Raw genomic sequence first — 27,611 nt, 5'->3', positions numbered from 1 at the left:
TCCTTGGATCAAGCCCTTATGCATTGTCACTCTGACATTCTTTCCATCAAGATATGACGTATATTCCAAATATGGAGGAATGATAACCAATGAATGTTTGAGTTAATGGCAGATTTTACAAAGGAAGTTTCATCAGATGCAAGGATCTATACATTTGAAATCACTGAAGGGTAAGGGCTAAAATTTAAAAAAAAAACTTGGGGGAAGTTTTTCACTCAAATATGAAAGAGTAAAGAAATATATTCATTGTATAATGAGTTTATTTTAAAAATAAGAATATCATAAATAACCAATTAGTCAATAGTTAAAAGGCATGAGGCAATAATCCCATATAAGTAAATTCTTAAAGAAATATAATCAAAAATAATAATCTAACAATGTTTCAGCTTGCTAAAGCTGCTGAAATGCACTATTCCAGAAATGAGTTGGCTTTTACACTGGGGATTTATAAACTTAACAGTTAACAGCCCTTAGGCTATGGAAATGTCCAAAGTAAGGCATCGGCAGGATGATACCTAGACTGAAGACAGGCTGCTGGCATCCGGGTCATTTCTGTTACATGAGAAGGCACATGGGTGGCATCGGCTGGCCCTTCGCTCCCGGGTTCCACTGCTTTCAGCTTCTGGTTCCAGCAGCTTCCTCTTTGAGCTTCTGTGGGCCGTCTCTTAGCTCCTCTGGGGCTTTTCTCTCTCAGCTTTTTCTGAGTGCTTCTCTTTCTGCTCCCTCTGAGTATTTCTCAGCTCTCTAGGCTTTTTCTGTCTTTATGGATTAAAAAAAACATGGCCTTTTCTGGGGCCCATAAGAGCTTCAAACCAACAGAGACATCAATTTAAAATAACTACAAAATAAACCCACATAAGGCACCATTTCCAATTTTCTACCTATTAAGATGTAAATGATAGAAACTGAGTTTGGGAGAGACTCGGGTGAGAAGAGAAAAGGCACCTCCCTTGCTTAAAATTCTTGATGCCACTGCTCTTAAAACAGTGTCCAAGTATTCCACAAATGCTGCTAAGCCCTTCTCCCGCATCTCCTCCCACCTATCTCTCCCTCCAGCTCCATGGTTCTATTTCTCATACATTCTAGCTTCTTCCTGACTCAGGTACTTCTCATGGATTGTTCCCTCTGCCCGAATCCTTTCCTTTCTTCTCCTCCTCACCCCCTATTCCCCAGCTCTTCACTGCCCCTTTCTCCTGGTTGACCCTTAGAGATTTGCTATATCTTGTTCACACTGGGAAGTCTGACAACCACGTGGAATGACAGGAAGAACTGTATGGACTTAAATTATTTAAATTGTTTATTGCCTCTCTGTTTTATTTATTAACTTTGGTCGAACAAAGCTAGATCATTAGTTGTGAGTTAAATATATGCATGCTCCTATTCTGCTTTGTTTCTTTATGAATCCCCTCTAAAATTTCAGTACAGAACCTCAGTTTATTATTGTGTAACTGCTGTGGGTCTTACATTCCTTTCTCATAGATTATTGTCTTTTAAAACCATGACAACAGGATTGCAAGGTGTCTACAGACATATTCATATTTATAGATGAAGACAGTGGGACTCAAAAAGGAGGTAAGCAGCTTTCAGTTTCAGCTCTGAAATGTAAGAGCTTGGAAATCATCACTCCTGTCCTCCTGAAAATCAATAGCTTTTCTCGAACGCATCAGAGAACTGAGTTTGCAGAGCAAACCACCACCCTAAAATCCGGAGAGACGGGGGAATCCAGAGAGGTAGAGCTGGGATCTGCTCATCTGTAACAAAACCACAGACAAACACAGGTAGGAGTTCTTAAATGACAACTTCATGACTTGCTGGAGACTGAGTGTGGACTAGCATGAGAGCAAGAAACTCCTGGAGCCATAGGCTTAGGAAGACCCCACATTTTCATGGGCTTTACCTCCAGGAAGCCTACCCAGTTCCAAGGTGAAGATCTGAGAAGGATTCCCTCTTGTCACTGACAGGGAAAGGCAGAGAGTAATCTCTGTGAAATACCTATGCAGCATCCCCCATAATGAAGGTCTACTCCTCAGGAAAGCAAAACCAGATCAGACTGTATTTACCCTTCCATGGACTGTGGACATATACCTCTTTGACAAGACATAATTTAGGTCTTGAACTGATGTGCAAATGTTGTAACATCCCTCAAGGTTTTGTATAGATGAGGCTGAAGTCATTTCATTCTAGTATCACTGGAGGCATCTGATTGTACTTCAAAGAACATGAAGTCAGGAGTCAGTTGCAAGTGGTAGAAAATGCAACTCCAAAAGGCTTTCTTAAACAATGAAATGATTTCCATTGTCCAGTGAGTCGCCAGTGTCACCAAGGACCCCATTTTTTAAATGTCTTTATGGATTAAAAAACCATATGGATTAAAAGGGGATTTCTTTCTCCCCTCTCTGATATCAGCTTTACTCTAAGGTAGAATTGCCTCATTTTCGCATAATGGCCACCAACACCCACAGGGCTACATATTTTCTCATACACATATAAAGGGGGGAAAAAGATACAGAGATATCTTTCTCTTCTCCCAGCCATCAACCTGAAGTCTTTCACTTTGCTCTGACTAGACCAAAATTGGTCAGATACTCCCTCTCTGCACCAATCACTCTGGCAATAAGAACACAATGAACTGATTGGCTTCGGTCCCTTGTTGCTGGGGAACTAAAGTGCTTGATGGCGGAAGGGGTGGGATGGTGGTGAGGCAACCACAGTGTCCAGTAGTGCTGGATTCCTGTGTCATTTCTTTACCATTTGTGAACGAAGGTCCCTGTGAATATCAGATCCCTTATCTATAATACAGGAATAGTAAAACCTTCTCACTCCAGCCTTCAGGGTTCTTGTAAGGACTGAACAAGATAACATACACAAAGGCTCTTTGTAAACTGTAAAGTGCTCAATGATGTAAGGTGCACTTAAATTGTTACATGCTGAAGTTACTTCTGGAGGAGTTTCCATTGCACACACTGAGCCGACGCTGCTGGTGAACATTTCCATCCACGCCACCTAACTTCCAATTACCAGCACTCATGGCCCTTGGCTTAAGGTTTTTCTCTGGTCACTGGAGCCTCTGCAGCCCTGTGGGTACCAGGCCAGAAGAGCTTGGGCATTAATACCCCTCTTCCCAGCCTCGAAGCAGCCTAATCAGTGACTGACAGATAAAATCCTTGTTCCTGAGATGGGATAGTTCTGGGGTGCATGTTCTACACAGATTCCCAGAGTTTCCCGGCATGGTTTAGCTCTAGTGGCCCACTGGGATAACTGGCTTGCTGACATACCTTGTATGACTTCCTTCCCTTCCTGACACCCTTTCGTACCCAGCGTTTCCTGAGGTCACCTCCCAAATAAACTCCTTACACTCACATCCTTGTCTCTGGATCTGCTTCTATTGTGGAATCCAAACGAAGACATACATCAAACGTCATACACGTGAAAATGCGGACGCTTATTTGGCTTGAAGAGGTGATTCCAGGCATTTTACTTTAAAATACATTCAGTGGTTCTTTTAAAGTTATTTCCGTGTGAGTTTTCATTTTCTATGCATAAAGTACCTTTGTTTCTAATTAATTCATTATGTTTGGGGCTGAGAGGTCAAACATGGCCTGCCTCCAGAGAAAGATGAAACACAAGAAATGATACCCAGATGTATTTTTCACAAAGACCTGTCCTGAAGATAGATAATGCTATTAGAACCTAGAACTTACAATTAGTATATTTATCAGTAAAGTACACCCAAGCCTGTATTGAATTTGCATGTGTTTAAAAGCAAATAAAAGAGAATATTTTCAAGGTGCACTCACTTAGCTACTATTAAAGAACAAAAAAGTTTTTCTTTTACACTGAGTTCATTTTTGTCGTAACCAAGTTATTAAAATGAACTAAACAAATAAGAAAAATTGACCTGATGTGTTCTGTGGTCATTTTGAGAGAATAATTTGGCTTTAGGTCATTTAGTGGGGCTGTGTACAAGTATCATAAAGTAAATGTCTACCTCTGTTTGTAGTGTGTTTCAACTGAACTCAAATTTGGTTTTAAAGTTAACCCTGCCCCAGGACCTTTGCTCATTCCCCTACATAGAGTAAGTGTCTCTACATGGCTGGCTCCTCCTCATTTGAATAGAAGAAAAGCCTTCTTCTTCCAATATCTAAAAGTGCTCTGTCCAACCCAGTAGCCACTAGCCACATGTGGCTATTGTGCACCTGAAATGTGACTCATCCAAATTGAGATATGCCATCAGCATAAAGTATTTTGGAGACTGAGTTCAAAAATTGAATGTAAAATATCAACTATTTAAAATAAATTTGTATTGAATTTAAATTGAAAGGAAAATAGTTTGAATCTATTGCGTTACATAGCTATTAGTAAATTAATTTCACCTGTTTCTTTTTACCTTTCCTTCATGCAACTACCAGAAAATATAAAATCACCTATGTGGCTCACATTTGTGGGTCACATTCTATTTCTATTGTTCATTGCTGATCAAAAGGAGTCCCCCATCCCCATCTCGGCACCCTGCTTTATTGTCATCACAGCATTTTATCACTCCTGGATATAAGTAAATTATAAGGAATAAATATACATTGTTTACTTGTATCGTATAAGTTCCAGGGATCTCAGCCAAGTTTACGCCAGTGTCTGGCACATAGAAGAGTTGGGAGCATACTTGATGAACTGAATCAATGAAGAGATAAGGAATGAATGCACCATGAACCCACTCAGCCTCATTCTAGTGCTCCCCGGGTTTCATGAGCTAAACTAGCTCTCCAGAGGGAGGCGAGAGGGCAACCACACAAAAGAAACACAGCTTGCCCATTGATCATTGCTTAATTATATTTTGTGATTTCCTTTCCAATTTCCAATCAGAAATGAAAGGCTATTTAGTTCACCTGGTAGGAATGGCCAATCCACCTAACTACCACAGATCTAGCTGACCAGAGGATTTGCAGGTGATTAGGAAGCTAATGGCTTGGTAACTAAGGTGACTTGGATTCAAAATGACTTTTCAACTGACCTTCTGGTTAATGAACAATCATTGCAACAATCAACAAACTGAAAGTAGGACATCGGGCTAGGTGTCATCCCTAATTGCAGGCCTCTGAGTCCCATAACTGCCATCAAATGGCTAACGTGTTATGTAAGTGATATAATTAAGCTTCAGAGTTGACAACCCCATTAAGATGAATGTAAAAGTTCACACTCCACTCTCTACCATTATTTTCAGATTTGCTTGTCTGAAGACTCAAAGACTTTGTCCAGACCAAGTCAAAACCTTCTTGACTTTTACCATGACATTCTGCCTACTGATTGGCTCTGTTGGGTAAAGAAATCCAAGTCCAGGGGTTCAGCACCCACAGAGCTCTATAAGTTATGTGATGAATTGTACATTTCCCTCTTACTATCCTAGGATAAAGATTTCCATAGTCAAAGAATAGAGAGGGTATGTAGTTTTGAACTCATGTCCAGAGAGCCTAGGATTCAAAGTCTATCCTGGCCAGTGGTTTACAGGAAGACTTAATACAATTCTTTTAACTCCCCTATTTCTGTCTCCTGACTTTGGATATGCCCATTGCAAAATACTCTGGTTGCCATGAAGAAGGGTTTGGCTTTTATGATTTTTGCATATTATTAGAAATTATGCATATCTGGAGACACAGAGATTACTCCAAAAATTAAATTAAAAACTCTCCATCTGTATATACAAATATATATAGCAAAAACATAAAGAGTAAAATATATATAATATATAAATGAATATTCAAATAGCAAAAATCCTTTGAGGGTTTCCACTCAGTCTTTAGCAAAACCCTGGAAATTTTCAGCTAACATTTCAACATCACTTTCCATTCATAACAAATATTCAGTTATTTGGAAATGTCTGGATTGCTAACTAAATTTTTCAGTTTTCAGTTAATTCTTAGTATCCCCGTGCACATGATCTGATAAAGCACAACTCTATTTTTCTACCTCATATCTCATCTTTTTTTGCAATTAATTCTCATCTCATGTCACAAAGCTACATAGTTATTTGCATCCTTATTCTTGTTATTCGTCTCCGCTGGGATGTTCTTCCTTTTCACATCTAAGCTCATCTTGCCTTTTGATGCCGGTTCAATGCCGTCTTCCTCCTGAAACCTGCCCATGGTAACCAGCTTCTCTTTGCACAACAGTATGCACAGTTTATATAATTGTCTTACTTCCTTCTTTCCTTCCTTCCACCATGCATTCAATACCTATATATTGTGCCTCCATGATGCACTAAGACTCAGCAGTGAATGAATCCAATCCAATCCAATCCAACCTCATAAAGCGTGTCCTATAGTAGAGGAGACAGACATAAACGTGTTTATCCAGTCTCTATACTTAATTTACAAGCCCCTAGAGGGCAAGGACCTCCTTTCATCCAGCAGTACAAAGGAGATTCTCAAGATTGTGTCTTAATTACCTAATGCCCTATACACGGATCAGATATTTAGGCTCATAATTGGCTTTGTGTGTTTGCTTTGAGGACTCTGACTCATTCACTGCACGAATGTTGGGCATCCCTGAGGCAGACTCCTAAAACCCTCTGGAGAGATACAAAAGAAGTAAAAGGAGATCCTGTCCTCACTGCCAGGACAGTGCCCAACTTCTAGGGATTTTCAGGTCGAGTCACGGCTTGTACGTTAGTTTCAGTGGTTTTCCCTCTTCTGAGCGTGGTCTGAGCTGGACAAAAGTTCTTCAACCAAAACCATCCCTGGGCCTCATTCAGTATCTTACACTTACATAGCCCTTTTCTAGCCATACTGAAAATTAATGAACATGCAAATTTATCCTTAAAAGATAATTTCTAATTAACGTTTCTCTTTTCAAAATGGTTCAAAAGATATAAAATAGCCAGTTACTCCTGGTACACATAAAATATGAATTAATTTCCCCAAACTTAAAGTATAAATTATTTTAAAACAAAGGCCCTGTGGCTATTTCATTGATTTTCTGCATCTGCTTCTTTTGTCATCTCCAAAATCAAGCAAAAAATTGCAATCTGAGACACAACACATACAAATGAATAAAGAGTAATTAAAAATCATCAATGCCAACTATCATAATCTGTAAAAATTAATAGTTGTCTCTTTGAACACTGTCATTTGTGATATTGAACACTGTCAGTTCGTTGAATGCCTACCACTTGGAGAAACATTTGTCCCTTTAAATAATAAAATTTCCTAGAGCAGAGAGCCTATTGTGGATGTCTTCTCTATTGCAATTAGCACCAAATATGTTCTTGGAATTTGTTCAGTTCCAAGACTAAATAATAAACCTCAACATCATCAGAACCATTATTATAAACCTCTAAATCATGCCCTAGTAAAAGCCTCTCTCTCTGATCATTTGGATTCCATTTCCCAAGGAATGAAACAGTGGGAGCGCAGCATCTGAGGCTGGAGAAAAACACTGCATCTAGAACTTGTTTTGGTTATTTTATCCTAAACCAACTTGACTTAATTCGCCTACATCCAATTTGTAGTTAAAAAAAAAAAAAAGCTGAAAACACCAACCGAGTGACCAAAAGAAGGAAAATGATATTTGCGTTAAATTTCCACCTAATCTGGATTATGTTACCAAGAGCGCCCCACCTCCACCCCAGTAAGGGGGAGGGGTTAGGAGCGAGCTTCATTAACCATAATGATAATTACAAGAACTTTCAAAGAGGCTTTTATCCCCAAGGCTTGAAGTGCTCTATAAACATTAATTAATTTAAGCTCTGGTTAGCCCAGCTCCATTATGTCTTTTGTAAAGAAGAGTAAACAGAAGTGCACAGAGTTAAGTGGTTTCACTACAGTCATTCAATCAGCCAGCAGCCTAGCTGGGAATCACAGCCTCCAACTGTAGGCGCCAGGAATGGGAAGAGCCTGCAAAACTGGGAGAGGGGGGATGAGGAAATGGCTACATTTTAGCCAGAATAACAGGTAAACAGTACAGTAGAGCTGGTAACATGGACCTCAGCAGGTAGAAGATTACCGTAAACTCTGCACCTCCCTTTTTTTCGAGGCAATGTTTCTAGAACTTTAATGTGCATACAAATCACCTAACAACTCTTGTTAGAATGCAGTTCCTGAGTCAGTAGGTCTGCAGCGGGGCCTGAGAGATCATTTCCGACACCCCAGAAAGTTCACAGACCGCATTTTTTTTTCATCCAGTTTGTGAGATATATCTGTACAAGGTCAAAATAAAAATATGCTGTTAACATCCACAATGAGAGACATATTACTCTTCTGTGCCTTTTCTTTCCATTTTTATTGTGGTAACATATACACAGCACAAAATTTCCACATTTTAACCACTTTCAAGTGTACAAACAGAAGTATTAATTACATTCGTGATATTGTGTTGCCATCAATACCATCCATTACCAAAAAGTTTTATCTCCCCACACAGAAACTCTGTACACATTAAGTGATACATACCTTTTAAAGTAAGAAGGGTGGAGTCATCACAATCCCCCTCATTTCAGTATGACCTTTGGAATTTGGAGACAGAGTTGCCAAAATATCGGGCTGCAAATATGGAGCTGGCATCTAAGCCATATGCACCATGATGCTAGCAAAATGAGATGCCAATCTTTTGAGCTGTCCTACTTAGGCTCTTTCTACAAAATTCACAATGCAAATTTCACTCAATGATATTGATTACCAACGTGAGTACTTTTAGTGTTTTTCAGCCTTTCCTTATAGAGGAAGCCCTCGATGGAGGCAAATTTGCACTGTTTGACCAAGGAAAAGAATCTGTTTAGGCTGATAAACAAACCACAGGACTGTGTTTAAACAATTGTAACTCACACAGATGAAAAGGAAGACATTTAATCAGTCATTCTGAGTTTTCTTTTCTCCAACATGAGGATAAACATCTGAACATTTGGAAACATTTGGGTAATTAACTCATTTTTTTTGAGTTTTTAATCACGAGCAAATTAATTTCGTGACTTTTATTGAGAGCAGGGTTATCCACAAAACAGGCAGCTGGGTTCCTCCAGGGATGGAGTTGTAGGGGGCATAGGTCCTGCTTTGGAAAAGTATGTGGTCAAGTTTGCAATCACATTCAGAAGGCAAGGACAGAGGAAGAAGGAGGCTCGATAAAGGTCACATCCATCCAGGAACACCTGGGAAAGCCTCGTGGAAGAGGGCGCCTTTGAGATGGGACCTTACAGGTGACAAGGGGGTTGCAGGGCAACAGGTATTCCAGGCAAGAGGAAATGGACAATGATCGTGGGAAGAATTACATGGAATTGTTGGAAAATAAACTCTTGCTATCACATCAAAAGAGACCAATTCAAGTTGAGTATTCATTTTCACTCGAAACAGGCAGATATAGCAAAATGTAACTGTGGATTTAAAGAAGTCCTCATGGCCACACGTCTTTCCTTCATCAGTTAATATTACTGGGTACCCACCATGTCCCAGGCTCTATGCTAGACTGAGCACATTCTGATGACACAAGACCGACAAGGCCCCCGAGCTTATGGAGCTGACAGTCTAGTGGGGAAACCAGACAAAACACAAATAAACACATCAATAATACACCTTTACAAAATGATGAGAAATGCATATAAATGAAGGCAATATGGACTTCCGGTGAAGACAAATGGAAGTGGGAAGGCCTATTTTATATGGGGTAGCCAGTGAAGACCTGTCCGAGGAGGTGCCACTACAGCTACCATCTGAAGAACAAAAAGGAGCTGAGCTTTGTGAGTGGGGTGCATGAAACTGATACAGATGATCCAGAACTGCTTGTCAGAGGCCAGGACACAGAAAAGACTCGTGTGTGTTCCAGGAACTGTCAGAGAACAGTGAGACAGGAGCTCAGGAGGTAAAGGTGGGGGATGGAGGCGGATGACTGGAGGTGTGGTGGGGCAAACAGGTAAAAGTCCCATCATTGTAGCACCTTATAGGTCACTGCGAGAAATCTGCATCTCTTCTAAGCACAATGCACAATCCTGGAAGGGGAGGGATTTTATCTGACCTGCCTGTTTAAAAGATGCTGCAGTGGGGACAAAGGGATTGGAGAAGGGAAAGTGAAAGTGTGAAGGTCTAGGAGAGAGCTGACTGCGGGAACCCTGGAGAGAGAGGATGCAGGCCTGGCTGGCAGGGCTGGTCCAGCGGATGAGAAGTGGGTGAACTCCAGATCTGTTGTGGAAGGAGAGAATCGGCAGAGCTCGCTGATGGACAGGCTATTGGGGTCGAGGGAAGGGAGACATTTAATAACGGAGTGGATGGTGGTATTATTTGCTGAGAAAAGAAAGGTATGAGCAGTGGGGTAAATGACTGTTTAGGAGGGGAAAACTGAGACTTCTGTTAGCTATATTCTATTTTGAGATGTCTGTAAATCCTAATTTAATACATTCAGCTCCAAGAATCTGTACCCAAATTGTCTATGACTTTTAAATGTGCCTCAGTTTACATCCCAGCAGGATCTACCTTTCCTACTTCTGCTGTCACAACAAGGACCAATGTTCCTTTCCCTACCTGCCAAATTTAGGAAGTCACAAGCACGGCAATCCACTCCAATGATTGGCTGAGAAGGTTTTACTTAATTGGCTGCCAGATCTGTAAACATCGTTAATAAATTTTAAAAGAAAGAAATGCAACACCCGATTAGCACAGGAATTACTAAAATGCTGCTTGTATGCTATCAAAAGTTAAATATTTAAATGTTGATGTGCAAAGAAGGGCACAAAGAAGAGACAACATATGCAGATGTTAATTCTGCGTAATCACAAATATCAAAAATCTTGTTAAGGAAGTTTCCTTTTATTCCTATTTTTTGAAGTGTTTTCATCAGAAAGGATGCTGGATTTCGTCAAATGCCTTTTCTTTCTCAGCCTAACTAAGGGTTGTCAATTCTATTGGTCTTCTCAAAGAACCAACTTGTGGTTTTTTTTGAGTCTCTCTATTGTTTTTTTATTCTCAATTTCATTTATTTCTGTTCTAATCTTTGTTATTTCTTTCCTTCTGCTAGCTTTGGGATTAGTTTGCTGTTCTTTTTCTAGTTCCTTTAGGTGTGTAATTAGGTCTTTGATTTTAGTTCTTTTTTTAATGTAGGTACTTAGAGCTATAAATTTCCCTCTCAGCACTGCCTTCGCTGCATCCCCTAACTTTTGATACGTTGAGTTCTTGTTTTCATGTGTCTCAAGATATTTACTGATTTCCCTTGCAACTTCTTTTCTGACTCACTGATTGTTTAAGTATTATTTAACTTCCATATATTTGTGAATTTTCCAGTTCTCTGCCTGTTAATGATTTCCAACTTCATTCCATTATGGTCAGAGAAAATGCTTTGTATAAATTCAATCCTTTTAAATTCATTTAGACCCATTTAGCGACCCAAAATGTGGTTTATTTGAGAATGATCCATGCATACTTGTAAAAAATGTGTATCTTGTGGTTGTGGGTTGCAATGTTCTATAGATGTCTATAAATCCAGTTAGTTTATATTATCTGAGCTCTCTGTTTCCTAACTGATTCTCTGTCTGGATGTTCTGTCCATTGATGAGAGTGGTGTATTGAAGTCTCCAACTATTATTGTAGAAATGCCTATTTCTCCCCTCAATATTGCCAATGTTTGCCTCAGGTATTTTGGGGAGCCATGGCTGTGTGCATAAATGTTTATGGTATTATTTCTTCTTTGTGGATTGTCCTCTTTTTAAATATCTAGTGTCTCTGTCTCATATAACATCTTTGCATTTAAGGTCTATTTTGTCCTATTTTAGTACAGCTACCCCAACTCTTTTCTGGTTACTGTTTGAATGAAATATCTTTTCCCAATCTTTCACTTTCAACCTTTTTGCATCCTTGGGTCTAAGGTGTAAATATATAGCTGCTTTTGTATCCATTCTGACAATGTATGTCTTTTGATTGGGGAGTTTAATCCATTAACATTCAGTATTATGTCTGCAAAGGCAGTACTTACTTCAGTCATTTTAGCCTTTGGTTTTTAAAAGTCATATCTTTTTTCTCTCTCTCTGTTTTTTGCATGGGCAGGCACCGAGAATCAAACCCGGGTCTCCGGTATGGCAGGCAAGAATTCTGCCTCCTGAGCCACCGTGGCCCGCCCTCTTTTTTTCTCCTTTTAACCACCCGTTCTGATAATCTTCATTTCTTCACAGTACTTCAAACCAATGCCCTGTCTTTTCCTTCCAACCTGCAGAACTTCCATTAGTATTTCTTGTAGGATAAGATGATGATGAACTCTTTCAGTTTGTTTATCTGTGAATATTTTAAACTATCCCTCATTGTTAAAGGATAATTTTGCAATGATTTGGTCTTGGTTAATATGGTCAATAATTGCATTTTTATTGTGCAATAATTTATCATACATTTTATAGCAATTTCTTGTTTCTCTTCATGCCACCACTTGTAGAGATTTAAGTCACAATAATGTATATACTGATATAAACCATAAGATCTACAAAATGAAAAACAAAGAAAGTAGTTTGTAATGTTGAATCATCTTTTTAAACTTCAGAGCAGGGATGGGGTTGGGCATTTGGAGTGAGAAATGCAAAGGCTGTAAGGAGAAACTCACCTTTTAAAACAATTTCTGATGCAACTCTTTAAATGCCTTTTGAAATTACAATAAATGTGCCTCTTAGAGGAAAAAAAAGTGTGTATCCAAGCGCTCGCCACACTGGCCCACACCAAAAACAGCTTTGCAAAATCATCTCCCATAAAACTTAATGACGTCCTAAGACTGCTCAGAATCTTCATGAATATAATAACTAAAATACGATTACTAAAGCATCTCTACATTTAAAGACAGACAATCAGTGTTTTGAGTACTGATTGGTTTTGAATTTCCATAGTTATATTTTAATTTTGAGACGCTTGCTTCCAGCGGGGAGTGTGTGTGTGTGTGTAAACAAGAAAGAACTATTCCAGAGAGTGAGCAATCATCATCTCTAGGTGATAGAATTATGAATAGTTTAAGTTCTAAAAAATAATTGTCCATATCTTCAACAGTGGATATATACTACTTTTATACTTAAAATTGGCTAACAATAAAAAAGATTAAAATTAACAATAGAAATCTTCTCTTCTTTAGTAAAATCTTATACTCTAAACTACATTTTTTCAATGCTTCCTTTTATTTACTTATGTATTTGACATAAACAGTATATAAAATCTCACCCCTCACCACACCAGTAAATGAGTCAGAAAAGATATGGCCAGACTAAAGAGAGGTAGCTCTTCCCAGGCTGTTTCCATGATTTCAGTTTTTCATTAATAGTGTCACCATCCAGCTTTGCAATACTCAGTAAAACCATTCTATGACAAGGAGAGAAGCAATATCTGAGTGCTGAAGAAAGCAGATGTCCTGTGTGAGCCTCAATAATTACAGCCATTACAAATACCCTAGAAAATATTAGAGGGCATGATATAATGTGGATTATATTACAGAAAGGAACCTTTCTAAAATGACATATAGGATTGCCATATTTTGAAACATAATTTTTCCTACTCACTGTTCAGTTTGTAGTAAATATTTTTTATTTTAAATGCTATCTCCTAAGAAAGTAACTGTTGTGTAGTTTTGCATAATCTTTATAATCTCAATTAAGTCCATATTCTCATATGATATGCTACATATGGTCATCCTTGAGTCTCTTAGGATGTCACAGTCAGCTCAGGAATCTGAGAACCAGAAAATCCCAAAGCACCAAATGTTTCCTTTTAGAATTTCCCAGTCCATGGATCAGCAAGCTGTAGCCAAGCAGGCCAAACCAGCCCACTGTCTATTGTTGTATGGCCCATTAGCTAAGAATAGTTTTTATATTTTAAAATAGTTACATTTTAAATGGTTATATAAATACATATATAATATCCTTGATATTTCTCCTTGGTCTGCATTGAAAATATTTACTCTCTGGCCTTTCAGAAAAAAATCTATTGACTCCCTACTCTAAATTTTTATTTACATATTGATGAAAATGAGTGGTGTTTTGTCAGGGGTGGTTCTATGTGGAAATGATACCATGTGTTCGACATGCCCATTTTATTTTCCTCCCAAGCATCTAAGAATCTACATTTTCCAGCCTTTCTTTTAGTTGGGTGGGATTACGTGACTGAGTTCTGGCCAATGGAATATAGTCTGTTCCTCTAAGCTTCCTGAGCAATACTCCACATACTCTTTCTCTCTTCTGTTTTGGCTGAAGATTCTAGAAAATTCATAGCCACTAAACAGAAGGACCCTGGGGCCCTAAATAAAAGGAAGGCTACTCTTTGTATACCAAAGTGGACTGTGGAATATCGAGAAATAAATAGGCATTATGTTAAACCATTGAGCTTTGGGGATTGTTTGTTACAGCAGCCAGTGTTACATTCCCTGACTAAAACAAGTATAAATATTTTTTCAATATTGCTATGCCTGATCTCACCTTCCTAGGTTGCCAGTCACATTCACACACATACACACACAAATGTGAGAACAGTCTATTCTCCAATCTTTGTGAATATGCAAAGCAGCTCTTTAAAGTATTATTTGGCTTGCATGGTCCCAACAAATAAAACCTTTATTCCAAAACACTACCTTCTGTTTGCCGCTTACTATGGATAAGGGCCTACAGTTATTTACTGAACTAGAATTTCAGAACCAAATTAGACTGCAGGTAAATAAAGGAAAACCCCGACTTTTTAACAATAACAACCACCCCAAATTTGAGGTCCAAAAATGTGTAAACAGCTCTTTCACACTTATTCCTCTACAAGGCTATTTCTCATGTAACTTGCATCATCTTGTTTAGAGTTTACCAAGCGAGAATCTTCAGATTTCAATTTAGACACATCTGGCTCACAAATGAGGCACTACACCCTCAGTCATTGTGAAATCCTCTACCATAGCTCTGGTGATGAGATCTTGTGTTTATTATAGTAAAGATGTTAGAACCAGTCAGTCCCAAAGCTATTTTGAGTGAAGACATCTCTGATGTGGCATTTTAGAGGTGTCAGTTTGATCTTCCTCTGATGAAGAACCCCTGTCATTAAATTCACTTGTAAATGCAAATTAACTAACTCTGGCTTCCTTTTGGATGTAACCTCACCTGTAGCTGTTGAAAAGATTATTTCAGCTACTCTTTAGTTGTTAGAAGACAGTTAACATTTCCAGCCTGTTGGCTTTTTCTTCATTTCATCACACCCTTTTTAACTCCCCTGAGGTATATTTAGTCTCCTTATATATATATATATAAAACGCATCATAAAGCTGAAGTATTTATTATTTTTAAATCATTGAAGGCGATTTTGATTAGTAACAAATGTATTCTCCTTTGTCTTAAATGAGTCTGGCTTGCTACCAAAAAAAAAAAAAAAGAAGAAGTTTGAGGCTACTAAGAATGAATTAATGGTGACTCTTGATTAGAACAACCAAAACAACTGATTCACAGAGTTCACTGTCAGGATAGTCACCCTCTACCATGGACACAGCCCAGTGCCTCGGGGGATCTGGACAGTGTTGACAAAAAATGTGAGACAAAGTAGAGCTGGTTTCCTGGAAATCAGATGAACTCATTTTTCCTCCCTTTCCACGTAACAAGAATATCTCCAACACACCAACATATTTGTGATCAGGAACTCTTCCCATTTAACCTCTGAAAAGTGACTCAGGACCCCTGCACCTTGAACAGAATTCCCAACAATGGCACAAACTGACGTCACGGACTCCGGGATGTGCTGCACTGAGAAGAATACAGCATTACCTGGGCAGGGCTCCTGTCCAAAGTGCATGACCTGACATCAGTCCAGGGGAGACAATCGTTCAAGTGTAAACTGAAGGTTGTTCTGCAAAGTCAACCAGCCTAGACTTTTCAAAGACCATGAAAGACCAAAAACAGGGGTGGGAGATTCATTTCCAGGACCACGTACATACACACACACACACAAAGGGGGTGGGGGCATCATAAGTGGGGGAATCATTTGAGACTCACAGTGATGAAGACACATGACAGTGACAACTAAATGCAACGAGTGATCTTTGAGTTCTGGACAGGAAAATTACCTAGGGTAATACTGGGTATTAGAGGGACAATTGGAGACATGTGAATTTGGGCTGTATTTCAGATAATATTATTAATTCCTGACTATGAGCAACATTCTAAGGAGACACATGCTGAAATATTTGAGGTGAAGGGTTGGTTGTATTGGGTAGCTACTGCTGTGTGACAAACTACTCCCAAACACAACAACAATTGTTTACTTAGCTAGTAATTGTATTTCGACTGGGCTCACCTGGATGGTAGCTCTGATCTCCACCCGGGTTCGTATGTACCTTGTGATCAGTTGTAGGTCAGATAGGTGGTCCTGCATCTGGGGTAGGCTGGGTGTCATCGGGACAGCAGTGGTGACTAGGTCTCTCTCATCATCCAGCAGGGTAGTCCTGGCTTATTCACATGGCAGTGACAAAATTCAAAGAGAAAGACAGAAAACACGTTAGACACCTGAGGCCTAATCACATGATTAATTTGTGCATCAATTCTGTTGTGTTTTGTTGGTCAAACCAAATCTCCAGACAAGCAAAGATTCAAGGGGTGGATGCCTCTGCCTCTAGATGGGAGAAACTACAGGGGCACACTGTAGAGGGACTGGATGTAATGAAGAAAAAATTGTTGTCATTTTTACAATCTACCATAGAGATATATGGGTGTTTACCCAAACATACTTTTCTATAAGTTTGTGACTTCTCTGTAAGTTTGACATTTTTCAAAATAAAAAGTTGGGGAGGGGAAGCATAGGAAGCCAGATACAAAAAGGTATATAATGCAAGTTTCAATATAAACTGATTTTTAAAAGGGACATTTTTAAAAAATAATATTTTAAAAAGCAAGTATCATTTATGATTACAGAAGTTAAGATACTGGTAACATTTGGGGGAATTAGTGTGCTGGAGAGGGTAAGGAACATTGGTAATATTCTGTTTCATGATATGATTGGTAAAAATTCCAGTCAGCTGTACACTTAGGATTTGCACACTTTTAATGTTTTACTTAAAAAAAATAAGGGGCCACAGTGGCTCAGTGGCAGAGTTCTCACCTGCCATGCCGGAGACCCGGGTTCGATTCCCGGTGCCTGCCCATGTAAACTAAATAAATAAAAATTAAAATTATAAAAAAAAAAAAATAAAAAAAATAAGGAAAAGAATGTTGTCCTTGGTGCTGGAAAACCTGGGTTTTTGTCCTGATGCTGCCATCAAGTTCCACTGCCTTCTTAAGAATGTTTATCTGATTCTCTGGGCCTCAGTTTTCTCATCTGTAAAAGGATGCTAGATGAACTCAGTGGACCCCTTAGAACTTCTAGACTTGAGATTCAACTCTCACCCAAGAGTTTATTCTTTTCCTGTCTAGAAATTATCTTTGTCAGAACTCCGCAAAAAATTTATATTACGTATAACATGTAATCTTGTGATCATGAAACACTTTTCTCCTCCAGCCATAACGTGTCCCTGAGATTTTATTTTGCATCCCAGAATTTGTACAGAAGAAACTGTAACAAAGCAATAGCAAAAAAGGGGTGTCTGACTACAGAGGAGAGCTACAAGGGCTGGCGATTTGCAGGCATGAACAGGCTAGCAGGAAGTCCTGGCTTAATACTACACAAGGAAGGCAGTCAAGGAGTCAGCCCCTTGAGGAAGAAACATCACGAACCCTCTCAAAAGGTAAGCCATTATGTTCTGCTCTGCAGCCTTGCACCAGGCAGGACTGTGCGCTCTCTAGAATGGGATTGGTCCACTTCCTCAGTGGTCTCTTGGGTTCTCTGTACAATCAGGGGCTTTTAGGATAAACAGAGAGAGTCCCTACAGAATGCCATCACAGGTTCAGGGGTCCCCACATGCCCGGCGGCTGCTCCAAGGGTGGAGAACCTGAGGGTGCCCCTGGTGCTGGTGGTGATTTTCTCACCTCTGAGCACTGTTCTCATAGTTCGGAGACTCCCATGCAACACCACTTTGGGCTTTTTATTTGTTTGTTAGTGTTTCCTTGTAAAGGAGCAATGGGGAGGGGGGCAGGTCGACTCTGAGGAGTTGACCCCTCTGGCTCCTTTCAGCTATAATTTTTAGTTTTCTAAAAGTCATATTCACCATGCAAATACTTATGGAGTAATTACACTGTGAATTCAGAAGCAAATGAGACAGAGAATCTCCCTGCCCTTGTAGACTCTCTGGACTCCTCCATCTATCAGGCACAGAGACGTAGAATTACAGTGCTTACCAAGTCCTACTTACTTCGCAGTAGCCCCAGACTAGGCATGCTGAGCCCCAATTTTCTGATGAAGAAACTGAGACTCGAGACATAAAAAAGCATGCCCCAAAGACTCCATGACTAGTAAGTGGAGTCCATTGGCCTTCATTTTGCCATGATTCCTTCCGGATGGAACCTAAGACAAGGTGGTGAGCTGTGCCAGTCTTTTAGGACAGAGGTTGGCAAATGAAGCCCTGTGGACCAGTAGCCCGTCTGTGTGTATACAAAGTTTTATTGAAACACAGCCCATCCATTCATCGATGCATTGTCTGTACCTGTTTTCCTGATGCAATTGCAAAGTGCACTAGCTGTTTCAGGGAACTTCTGGACCATAAACCCCAAAATATTTGCTAGCTGGCCCTTTAAAGGAAAAGTTTGCCCCCCCTCGGAACATTAAATCCTATGATAGTTAAGGTAATGCAGGCTCCTATAACAAACCATCATATTTTAGTAGTTTAACACAGAAAAAAAGTATTTTTCAATCACAGAAACAGCCCAGGGGAGAGTGTTCCTGGGCAGGGGGTGGGGGATCAGATGGGGGTTCAGCTCCAGGAATCCAGGCTGATCACTGCTTTCAGGTCAAACTGGGCACAAGCACCGGCCAGCGAACAAGAGAGAAGAGAGGATCGGGCACAAGAGGTTTTTATGGGCTAGAACAGGAAATGGCACACGGCACTCTACTCCCATTCTAGTGGCCACAATGGGCCACCTGCCTGTAATTAAATGCAAAGGATCTTGGGAAATGTAGTTTCGTGGTATAGCCAAGAAGGAAAATAAGTCTTTGGTGAACATGTAACAGCCTCTACCACAAATCCTAAATGCTAATCATTCTTTTACCCAGAAAAAGGCTGTTTTTGACTTTTCAAATCTGCTTCAAAGCTCATAAGCAGTATGCATGTGTTTTAAAAATTTACTGATTCCATACCCTATAAAAATACATGTTGAAACATTAATAAGTGAAATGATACGGTTTCTGGTTTTTGCTTCCAAATAATTAGAGAGGGAGGAAGTGGATGAGAATATAGATGAGCCAAGACTGGTCAACGAGTTAATAATTGTTGAAGCTGGCTGATGGGTATGTGAGGATTCATTCTATTATTGTCTTTCGTATATATTTAAAACTGTCAATAATACAAATGCTTTTTAAAAGATGACGCCACTCTATGCTGTCTTGCAACAATCTTTAGTCAAAATAAAATCCCAATCATAATAGATTACAAGGTTCTCTTCAATGGTATTTGTATAGGTGTTCTGACTCGCTAGTTTCTCTTATCTTTCTCCAAATATTCCAGCCAAATAAGCTTGTCTGTAATATAAATGAACCAGTAAAAAAAAAAAAATCAATGAAAGAATAGCACAAGTAAGAGACAGAAGCGTTAATGGTATTTGAGTGTCAGCCACCGTAGGAGCATCTTAAGGAGAGTTAATTCTGTACGTGTGTCTAAATAATGGCCAGACTTATTACATTCATCAATGCACACTTACTGAGCAATGGTTCTAGGCAAGACCTTGTGCTCAGCTCTGGGAATCTAATGATGCCCGGGCAAGTGCATTAGTCAGGAGAGTAACACTACCTGTTGCGGTGAACTTCCCCACATCACAGTGGCTTTGGAAAACAAAGTTTTCTTTCTCACTTGTGCAAGGCTAAATGCAGCTATTCTTGGTCTGCTAGTTCGTAACCAAGGGATTTGTGCTTCTTCCATCTCAGAGTCCTCTGCCACATACACAGGAAAGAGAGATTGTGTGTGGATGATCACTTGGGATGTTTTTTGGCCAAACCTGGAAGTAACAGAGCTCTTCACAGTCCCACCTAGATCCAGGTGTGGCTGAGAAGTGTTCTCTAGTTGTGAATGCAGGAAGGAGAAGAAAACTGGATAAGAGGAGACACTACCATCTTTTACCACAAAAGTGCCCTTGCTCTGGTGGGAAGAGAGACAAGCCACCAAACATATTCTACCGGGACATAGTAAGATCGATAATCAATAATAAAGTATGAATAAGGTTCCACGGGAATTCTGAAGAAGGGATAAACAACACATCACCAGGATGACGATGGGGTGGTAAGTGGCAAAAACATCAAGGGAGGCTTCTATGTCAACCAGATGACATTGAAACAGGATGTTGAAAGAATGAAGATGAGTTCATTGGGAAGAAAAGAGAGGTAAGATATCCCAGACAGAGACAATCCCATATTCTCCCGAACCGGCTGCCTCGAATTAGGCTACCCAGCGGAGAGAAGGTATCCCTCCTATAAAGGGGTAAGACTTGCATGTTACTGTTCATTTGTTCAATAATTATTTACTGAGGGCCCATCATGCACACTTGGGGGTAAAATGATGAACAAACAGCATAACCATTCTCAGAAGGCTTACACTCTAGTGTGGGATGCCCTAAATGAACAGGTCAACCAACTTGATACTTTCCGACGGCAACAAGTACCATGAACACTGTTCAACAGGAAGATCAAATAGGTGCCTGGAGAAGTGAGGAGGAATGAACCTAGATTGGGCTGTCGAGAACAGAACGATAAGGAGCCAGGGATATGAAGATTTGGGGAAAGGAGGAGGATACAAGGAAGAAGACTGAGGAGGGGCTGGCAAACTTGGAAGAGGGGTGGATGGCAGAGGATGAGATCCGTGGGGGGGTAGGGGTTCAGATTTCACAAGGTAAGGATCCCATTCCTACGATGGGGGAGGGGGGGAAGCCTCTGGAGGATCTGATCTGATTTGGGTCGGAAGGTCCTTGCGGCTGCTGTGTCGAGGTGTCAGCCAGGGTATAAGAATGGCAGGACAAAGCCCAGCTGGGAGGACACTGGAGGCAATCCAGATGATGGAAGCGAGAGGGAAGGTGGCGGGGAGAAGGAGAAGACATTTCAGACGTGGGCTTCCCTCTGGATGGGGCTATAAAGAAAAGGGAAGCATCAAGAATGGCTTAGGGTGTGGAGGGCTGGATTAACCTGGTGAATGATAATAGCATCCTTAAGGGGGGCAATACTGGGAAATAAGCAGATGTGGAAAAAGCAGAAGTTCAATGTGAAGCTTGAAAAACCTGAGAAATCAAACAGATCTCAAAATCATAGTTAAATAAGGGAATTACTAGATAATAGTAAGAAGCATTATCTGCCCTCTGGTAGGGATATGGAACTCCAAATAGGGTGGAAGTCATATAAGGAACAAATACATAGGAAAAGGTACAAACCCTTACAGGAAAAGTCTTATTTTGGAGTACAAAGATTACAGTTGAGGACCCAGATCTTATAATTTGTCAGCCTATCAAATTGGAATGATTATTTAAATTCTACTTTAAGTATATTCATTTATTAGCAAGGAGTTTCCCCAAATTCCCAACCAGGGCAGGCTGTGAAATATTATAACCCAGTTTGTTTAAGAGTCTTGGACATTATTTTCTCCTTCATCCTACAGAATAACAGAGGCAGCTGCTTGGAGTTAGACGGAACTATGCCTTAGAGCCAGCAGTTCTAGACGCTGAATGGAGTATGGCTTTGTTGGATCACAGTTGAAAGAGGGAGGCAGTGTGAGGTGCCTGTGATAATCTTCTATATAAGCCTTTTTTTTCCAAAAAATTTTAGCTATTAGTATGAAGTAGCTGAAATGCAGCTTCCCAATAGAAATAGTCAAATGTGCGATTGAAAATCAGAGACTGTCCTTATAGCAGTTGATATGCGCCACTGATTTTAATGGACTCAGCACTGAATGAATGAATTTGGATGTAAATAACACTGATCTTGGATAACCACCTGCTTTGTATGTAAGGCTGTACATTTTCCCAGAAGGAAATGTACAAGAGAAAATCAGGGCTAAGAAAGAAGAAAATTAGTTCTAGAAGTTTATGATATATTAGGATTACTGTTTATTATCACTAAATTTAGACTGGGAAGCTATGTGCTTCTTCTGAATTTCTGGAATATAATGGTTAATATCAATTACAAAAAGAAGTTTCAAAGCCCTAGAAAGCTGTAGCTTTAGGGAAAGCAGAAAACAGTAGCAAATGGTGATGGCATGGAAGTCTCAGTGTTCATTGCTAGCATTTTATAAGAAATATTGTTTTTTTTACTTTGTAAGAAATGGCTTAATATATCATGGTCTTAATTAGAGGAAAGAAAATATGCTTTCTCTTTTCTGAAGGACTTTGCTGGTGAACTATAATTTCTGCAATCCTCTCTTTGCTTTTTTGAGAAACTCGTGAATGGGACTGTCATTTTAACCATTTTAAGAATTCCCATGATATATATAAGGTGCACTGAAGATCAAACAAGATTTAAGTTCTGTAAAAAATTATGCTGAGTATGGTCAGCAAGCTGCCTTCCTCAGCCATATCAAGAACAACAGAAGGAGGTGAAATTTCAAAATATTTCATCAGATATTGGTATTAATTTCATACATGAGCTTGGGATTTGATTTGTTTGGACTATTAAATTTGCAATTCTTCTGCCAAGATAATTGTAAGGCAGTTCTCTATAACTCCTCAAAAGCAAAGCCCAGCGGGCAGCCTTACTTGGTAATCACAGGGCATGGCAGTTTATCAATCCTAGTTAGTGTGTTTACCAGAACATAAATTCACCTGGAATTTGGATCTCTTGGTCTGAAGGAATTTTAATAGGATTCATTCATCCATTTGTTCAACATTTTATAAAGACTTCTGTTCCCAAAATTCAATTTACAATTTTTACAACATATTTTAAAGGAAGACTTTGGTCCCCAAATCTCCATTTACAAATTAACAACAATGCATACTCACTGCAAGGATTTCTTTCAAGAGCTTTTTTTTTTTCCTGCATGGTCAGGCACCGAGAATCAAACCTGGGTCTTGTCAAGGCAGGTGAGAACCCTGCCTGCTGAGCCACGGTGGCCCACCCTCAAGAGCTTTTTGAATGGTTATTTTTCTTTAGAATTCCAAAATGTTCATTTAAAGATGAGAGGAGGCAGATGAGGCTCACATGTGGGGACTGCTTGTGATGAAAACCTGCAGGACAGCAGTCCCTGGATTCTAATTTAGACCAGCCGTTCCAGGCAATAGGAGAGTCATCTGTCCCTGTGTCCCACTCAGGATCTGGCTCAAATACTGTGTTAGGGCCATCCTTAAACTATTTCTGGCTATAGAATTCTAGTTTGCCATCTTAATTTATATGTTCCATCCCTGTGCTAATACTCCTGCCCTCCCTCTCTTTTAAACGATCCTAATTAAAAAACACACAGGACGATCCTTGTGGGATTTGAGACACTGCTGGGAGCTCCTCTTTGATCTCCCATCTGAACCCAGGACCGTCTATTGTTTCAGATTCTCCCCCCAGCACTCCAGTTGAGAATTATTGGCATTTTAAAGCCAAGAGATTGCAATAAGCTGCCTAACTAGAACCGCTGTCTAGAAATCCAAAGCAAACGTTCCCTCCAGACTTTCCTCTTCTCCCTTAAAAAAAGAAAAAAAAAATTACTGAAAAGTAAAAGACACCATACACTCTAAAATCAGTTGTCAGGTCTTCAGATCCTAGAACTGGATTTTTAAAGATACTCATGGTATCGTTAACGCTTTAAAGCTAGCCCACTCCGCACAAACCCCAAGCATACCGTACTATAACCACCCATACTTAAAATCTGCAAAAGCCACGACAGCCTAAAGAACTTTCTAAATGGTGAAAGTGCTTCTTGTCTTAATTTGGGTAAGACTTGGCTGAGGTGCCTTGCGTAAAGTAGTGAACTGCTGAAGATAGTTGATTTAAGACTCTCCGAAAGGGAGGTGGGGAGGCGTGCCGGCGAGAAAGGGTTGTTATTGTTTTTGTTTTTACACTTCACTCATCAAGGGAAATTTCGCGAGGATCCAGCCCGGGGCACTGGGGTCCAAGATGAGGGATGGGCTTGGAAATTTGCGAAAGGAGTGCGCGTGCACGCCTAGACTGAGGGCTCAGCTCAAGGCGGAGGGAAGGGCCGGGCGGGCTTAGCGGGAGGAGGGAGGAGGGAGGAAGCAGGAGGTGGAGGCGGAGAGAACTCAATATAAAAGGACCCAGCCCTTCGGGGCGCCCGCCACTCCGAGGCACCTTGGGACGGCGGGAGCCTGAGCAAGATCAGGAGGGAGGGAAGCGCGCGTTGCCACTGAACCCATCGCTGGACCCAATTAGCTCCTGAGTCCGAGACGGGACTCCGCGCCCTCAGCTCGACCTCCAAGCCCTTCTACTCGCCAGCTGCCCCCACCACGGCATGAGCGGCGCACTGCAGCGCGAGGCTGCAGCTCTGTCATGAGGCGGTGGCTCAGGAGCGGAGGCTGCGACACGGCGGCCCAGAGGTCCTCTCCGGGCGCGGCGCCCCCGGGATGAGCTTCCCCGACCCGCGGCTGCCGGAGCTGAGCGTCACCCTGTGCCCCACTAAGGTCCTGCGCGCTTGAGCCGCGGACACCTCAACCCTTCATCTTCCCCCTCGTGACACCTGCGCGCTAGACAGGACAGAAGCCGGGCGGCTCGGACTCGCCTCCCTCCCCAGTCTCCACACAGGGCGCCGCGACGCGAAAGCAACGGTGTGGCCTGGGATCCGGCGGCCCACCGTCCAAGAGCAAGTGTCACGACCCCTCAGAAACGACACTTTGTCAACCTCCCCATCGCGCCTGCTTCAGGCCACGGCGCAGGGCCGCTGGCGTGTCCGGCGACCCCTCTCCGTTTACCATCACCATAACTCCAGCTTCATTTAGCCAATAAAGGTTTCTAAACTCGCCCAGGCATCCCCCACCCACTCACAGCTCCGGGTCTCGGTGCTCACAGGGGCTCTGCCCTCGCCGGCCGCAGCGACCTCGGCAACCGCGGCGCGCACTTGGCACAGCCGAGCAGGCCGACGCGGACTCCGGAAGGGCGCCCGGGCCACCTCCAGACAGTGACAACCCCGTGTACCAGGGGACCCCAACCGGGGCCTGGCCACCCCCCAAGACTCTGCGTGCCGGGCAGTACGGCCAGCGGCCGGGAGGAGCGCGGGGAGGAGGGGAGGTGGCTCGCCGGGTGAGTGGCTCCGTGAGGCGAGGGCGGGGGAGCCGAGCGTGGAGGTAAACTCCGGGCGGCCGCTGAAGCCCTCCTCCTCCTCCTCCTCCTTCTTCTCCGCCTCGCGCTCCTCTGGCGGCCGCTCCAGCTGCGGCGCCGCGGCCACATCTGGGGCGCCCATGTGCGCTCGGGGGATCGGCAGCGTCCGCCGCGCCGCCGCCCCCGCCGCCCTCTGCCCGCAGGGTGGCCCCTGGCCCGGGCCGGGCCCCGGGCAACCCCCCGTTCCCGCCACCACCACCGCCGCCGCCCCCGCCGCCGCCGCCGCCGCCGCCGGGCAGTACCGGGCTTTGCTCCGCAGCCGGCTTGGACACCCCCGGCCCCGCGGTGGCTCCACCGTGGTGCGGCGGCGGCGGCGGCGGCTCCTGCTCCCCCGGCCCGGCGCGCCCCGCCGCGCCCAGCGCCAGCCCCTCGGACCCGGGGAGCGGGGTCCTGGCGGCGGCCGAGGCGGGAGGCACGCTGCCGGGCTTGGGGTCTCCGACGACTCCTCCCCCGGCGCCGCCGCCGCCCGCCGCTCCGGGTCCTAAAGCCGCGCGTCTCAAGAGGATGGTGCGCCTGGCGGCCGAGCTGCTGCTGCTGCTGGGACTGCTGCTGCTCACCCTGCACATCACCGTGCTGCGCGGGTCGGGGTCGGCCGACCGGCCCGACGCGGCCGCGGGCAACGCCAGCCGAGCCCAGCTGCAGGTGAGTGCGCCGCCGGAGGGGGGCGCGGGGGGCGGCGGGGACCCGGGAGGGGATGCGGAGCCAGCGCCAGGCGGACGCCGGGGGCGGGGTCCCGCCCCACCTCACAGCAACTGCTTTGGCAGCAGTTTGGCGGGTGCACCCTGGCTTCCGCAGAGGCCAAGCAGGGAGAAGTGCGTGGAGGCTGGACCCGGCCAAGAGGTCTGGCGGACGCGCAGGTCAGGTACTTGGGGATGCGAGCCCTGGGCTGAGCTGGTAAAGTGCAAAGCCCGTGTATGTTTCGAGGGAATTGGCAATCTTCGGTTGCCCATTAGAGGCCATATTACGGGGGATTGGGGACGGGGTACGAGAGGAAGCAGGAGACTTGCCATAGGACCATCTCCCCCAACTAGGTTTGGTAGAAAGAAACTTGGTGAGTCTTCCCCTTCAGAAAGCAGTAGCCAAAGGTCAGAAAATAATTTCCCGAGAAGAATGGCCAAACACTCCCTTGGGCTCCCGCGCCCTCCCTGGCATCCCCGGAGGTCCTCTTGTATGCTCTAGGTTTGGGGTAGCGCGGGCGCAAAGTCAAATTACCTGTCGCCCTTTGGTTGGGGTTATCTGGGGCTTCTCAGCTTGCAGCAAAGACTTCTCCCCAGCGTTCCGCTCCTGCCGAGGGTAGCCTCAGGCAGGTCTGTGGATCTATTTCAGTTCCACGGCCGGGGAGGGGACGCCACTGGGACGGGACCAGTGAGCATCAGAACATCAGAGTTTGCGCATAAAGGATTGCCCAGGTAGGGATTTTCTTCCGCGGTCTTGGAAAGTAGAAGGTCCTGGGCGTTGGGGGTTCCGACTGGGGCATGGGGTTTTCCTAGGAGGCGGCTGGCATCCTCTGGCGCCCAAAACCTCCTTCTCCTCAAACGAGCCCCTTCTCTTTCCTTGCGGTGTCTAGATAATCATTAGTCATTACCCACCAAGGACTTGACAAGGATTGCCTGTGCTACTCCCCTTTTTTACATCTTTATGCAGTTAGTTGGAAATACTTTACTCTTAAAGAGAGTTATTCACTTAAACATTTTGCTTTACAGGGTCTAACTGATTTAATTTAAATCAGTTACCTTAAAAGGGAGCTTACTGTTGCAGATGGGCATGTTAAGGCACAGGGAGGTTAAGTAACTTGCCCGTGCTCACCCACTCCAAACTTGTGATTAGTTGCACCAAGTTTTCCCTTTGTCTGGGTGATTTAGGCTAAACCAAGGTATTCGGGTGTAAAGCAATTTGAACTTTACACCCAAATACAACACCAGGAATGGAAAGGTATACATCATTGGGGGGAAGGGGGCATTTCTGAAAATGTCCTCACTTTGTGAGGCTCTGCTGTCTTCTCCTATGGGTCAAGAGCTGCTGTGACAGACTGAGGGAATTCTGGCCAGCACCCTGAGGAGATGGAAGGTGCTGCCATCCTAGAGCCTGTGGTGCGCCTACCACCTTACCTCTGCAGGCATAGTTCGTAATATCTTCAAGATTTCTGGAAGTCATATTTTACTCATGATGCTTTCTTTCCTCGTGGACTCATGAAAAGCCATAAAAATAATGTTCTGTGGAAAAGTAAATTTGGCAGGTTTCTTTATGAGGTGTTTGCTATCATTAGAATAACCTGGGGTTGCC

The 27,611-nt window shown here is 42.8% G+C and overlaps 1 protein-coding gene and 1 long non-coding RNA gene across 2 annotated transcripts in view; one reads left to right on the top strand and one right to left on the bottom strand.

The window, feature by feature from the left end:
• Positions 1-303: 303 nt before the first annotated feature.
• On the bottom strand, positions 304-26,916 carry LOC143646346 (uncharacterized). The gene is made up of 3 exons (XR_013157460.1): positions 26,541-26,916; positions 16,251-16,402; positions 304-759 (listed from the first exon to the last, which is right to left on the bottom strand). It is a non-coding gene; the product is annotated as an uncharacterized LOC143646346 (long non-coding RNA).
• The window catches only part of ISM1 (isthmin 1), an 82,171-nt gene continuing 80,392 nt past the window's right edge, over positions 25,833-27,611 (top strand). Inside the window, exon 1 of the mRNA XM_077115161.1 lies at positions 25,833-25,970. Within this exon, the coding sequence (XP_076971276.1) occupies positions 25,833-25,970 (138 nt within the window). The remainder of the gene's footprint in view (positions 25,971-27,611) is intronic.

This window comes from Tamandua tetradactyla, chromosome 1 (genome assembly GCF_023851605.1).
Source record: "Tamandua tetradactyla isolate mTamTet1 chromosome 1, mTamTet1.pri, whole genome shotgun sequence".
NCBI classification, from domain to species: Eukaryota; Metazoa; Chordata; class Mammalia; order Pilosa; family Myrmecophagidae; genus Tamandua; species Tamandua tetradactyla.
The sequence above is the reverse complement of the archived record's forward strand: the minus strand, read 5'-3'. Positions and strand labels throughout refer to the sequence as shown.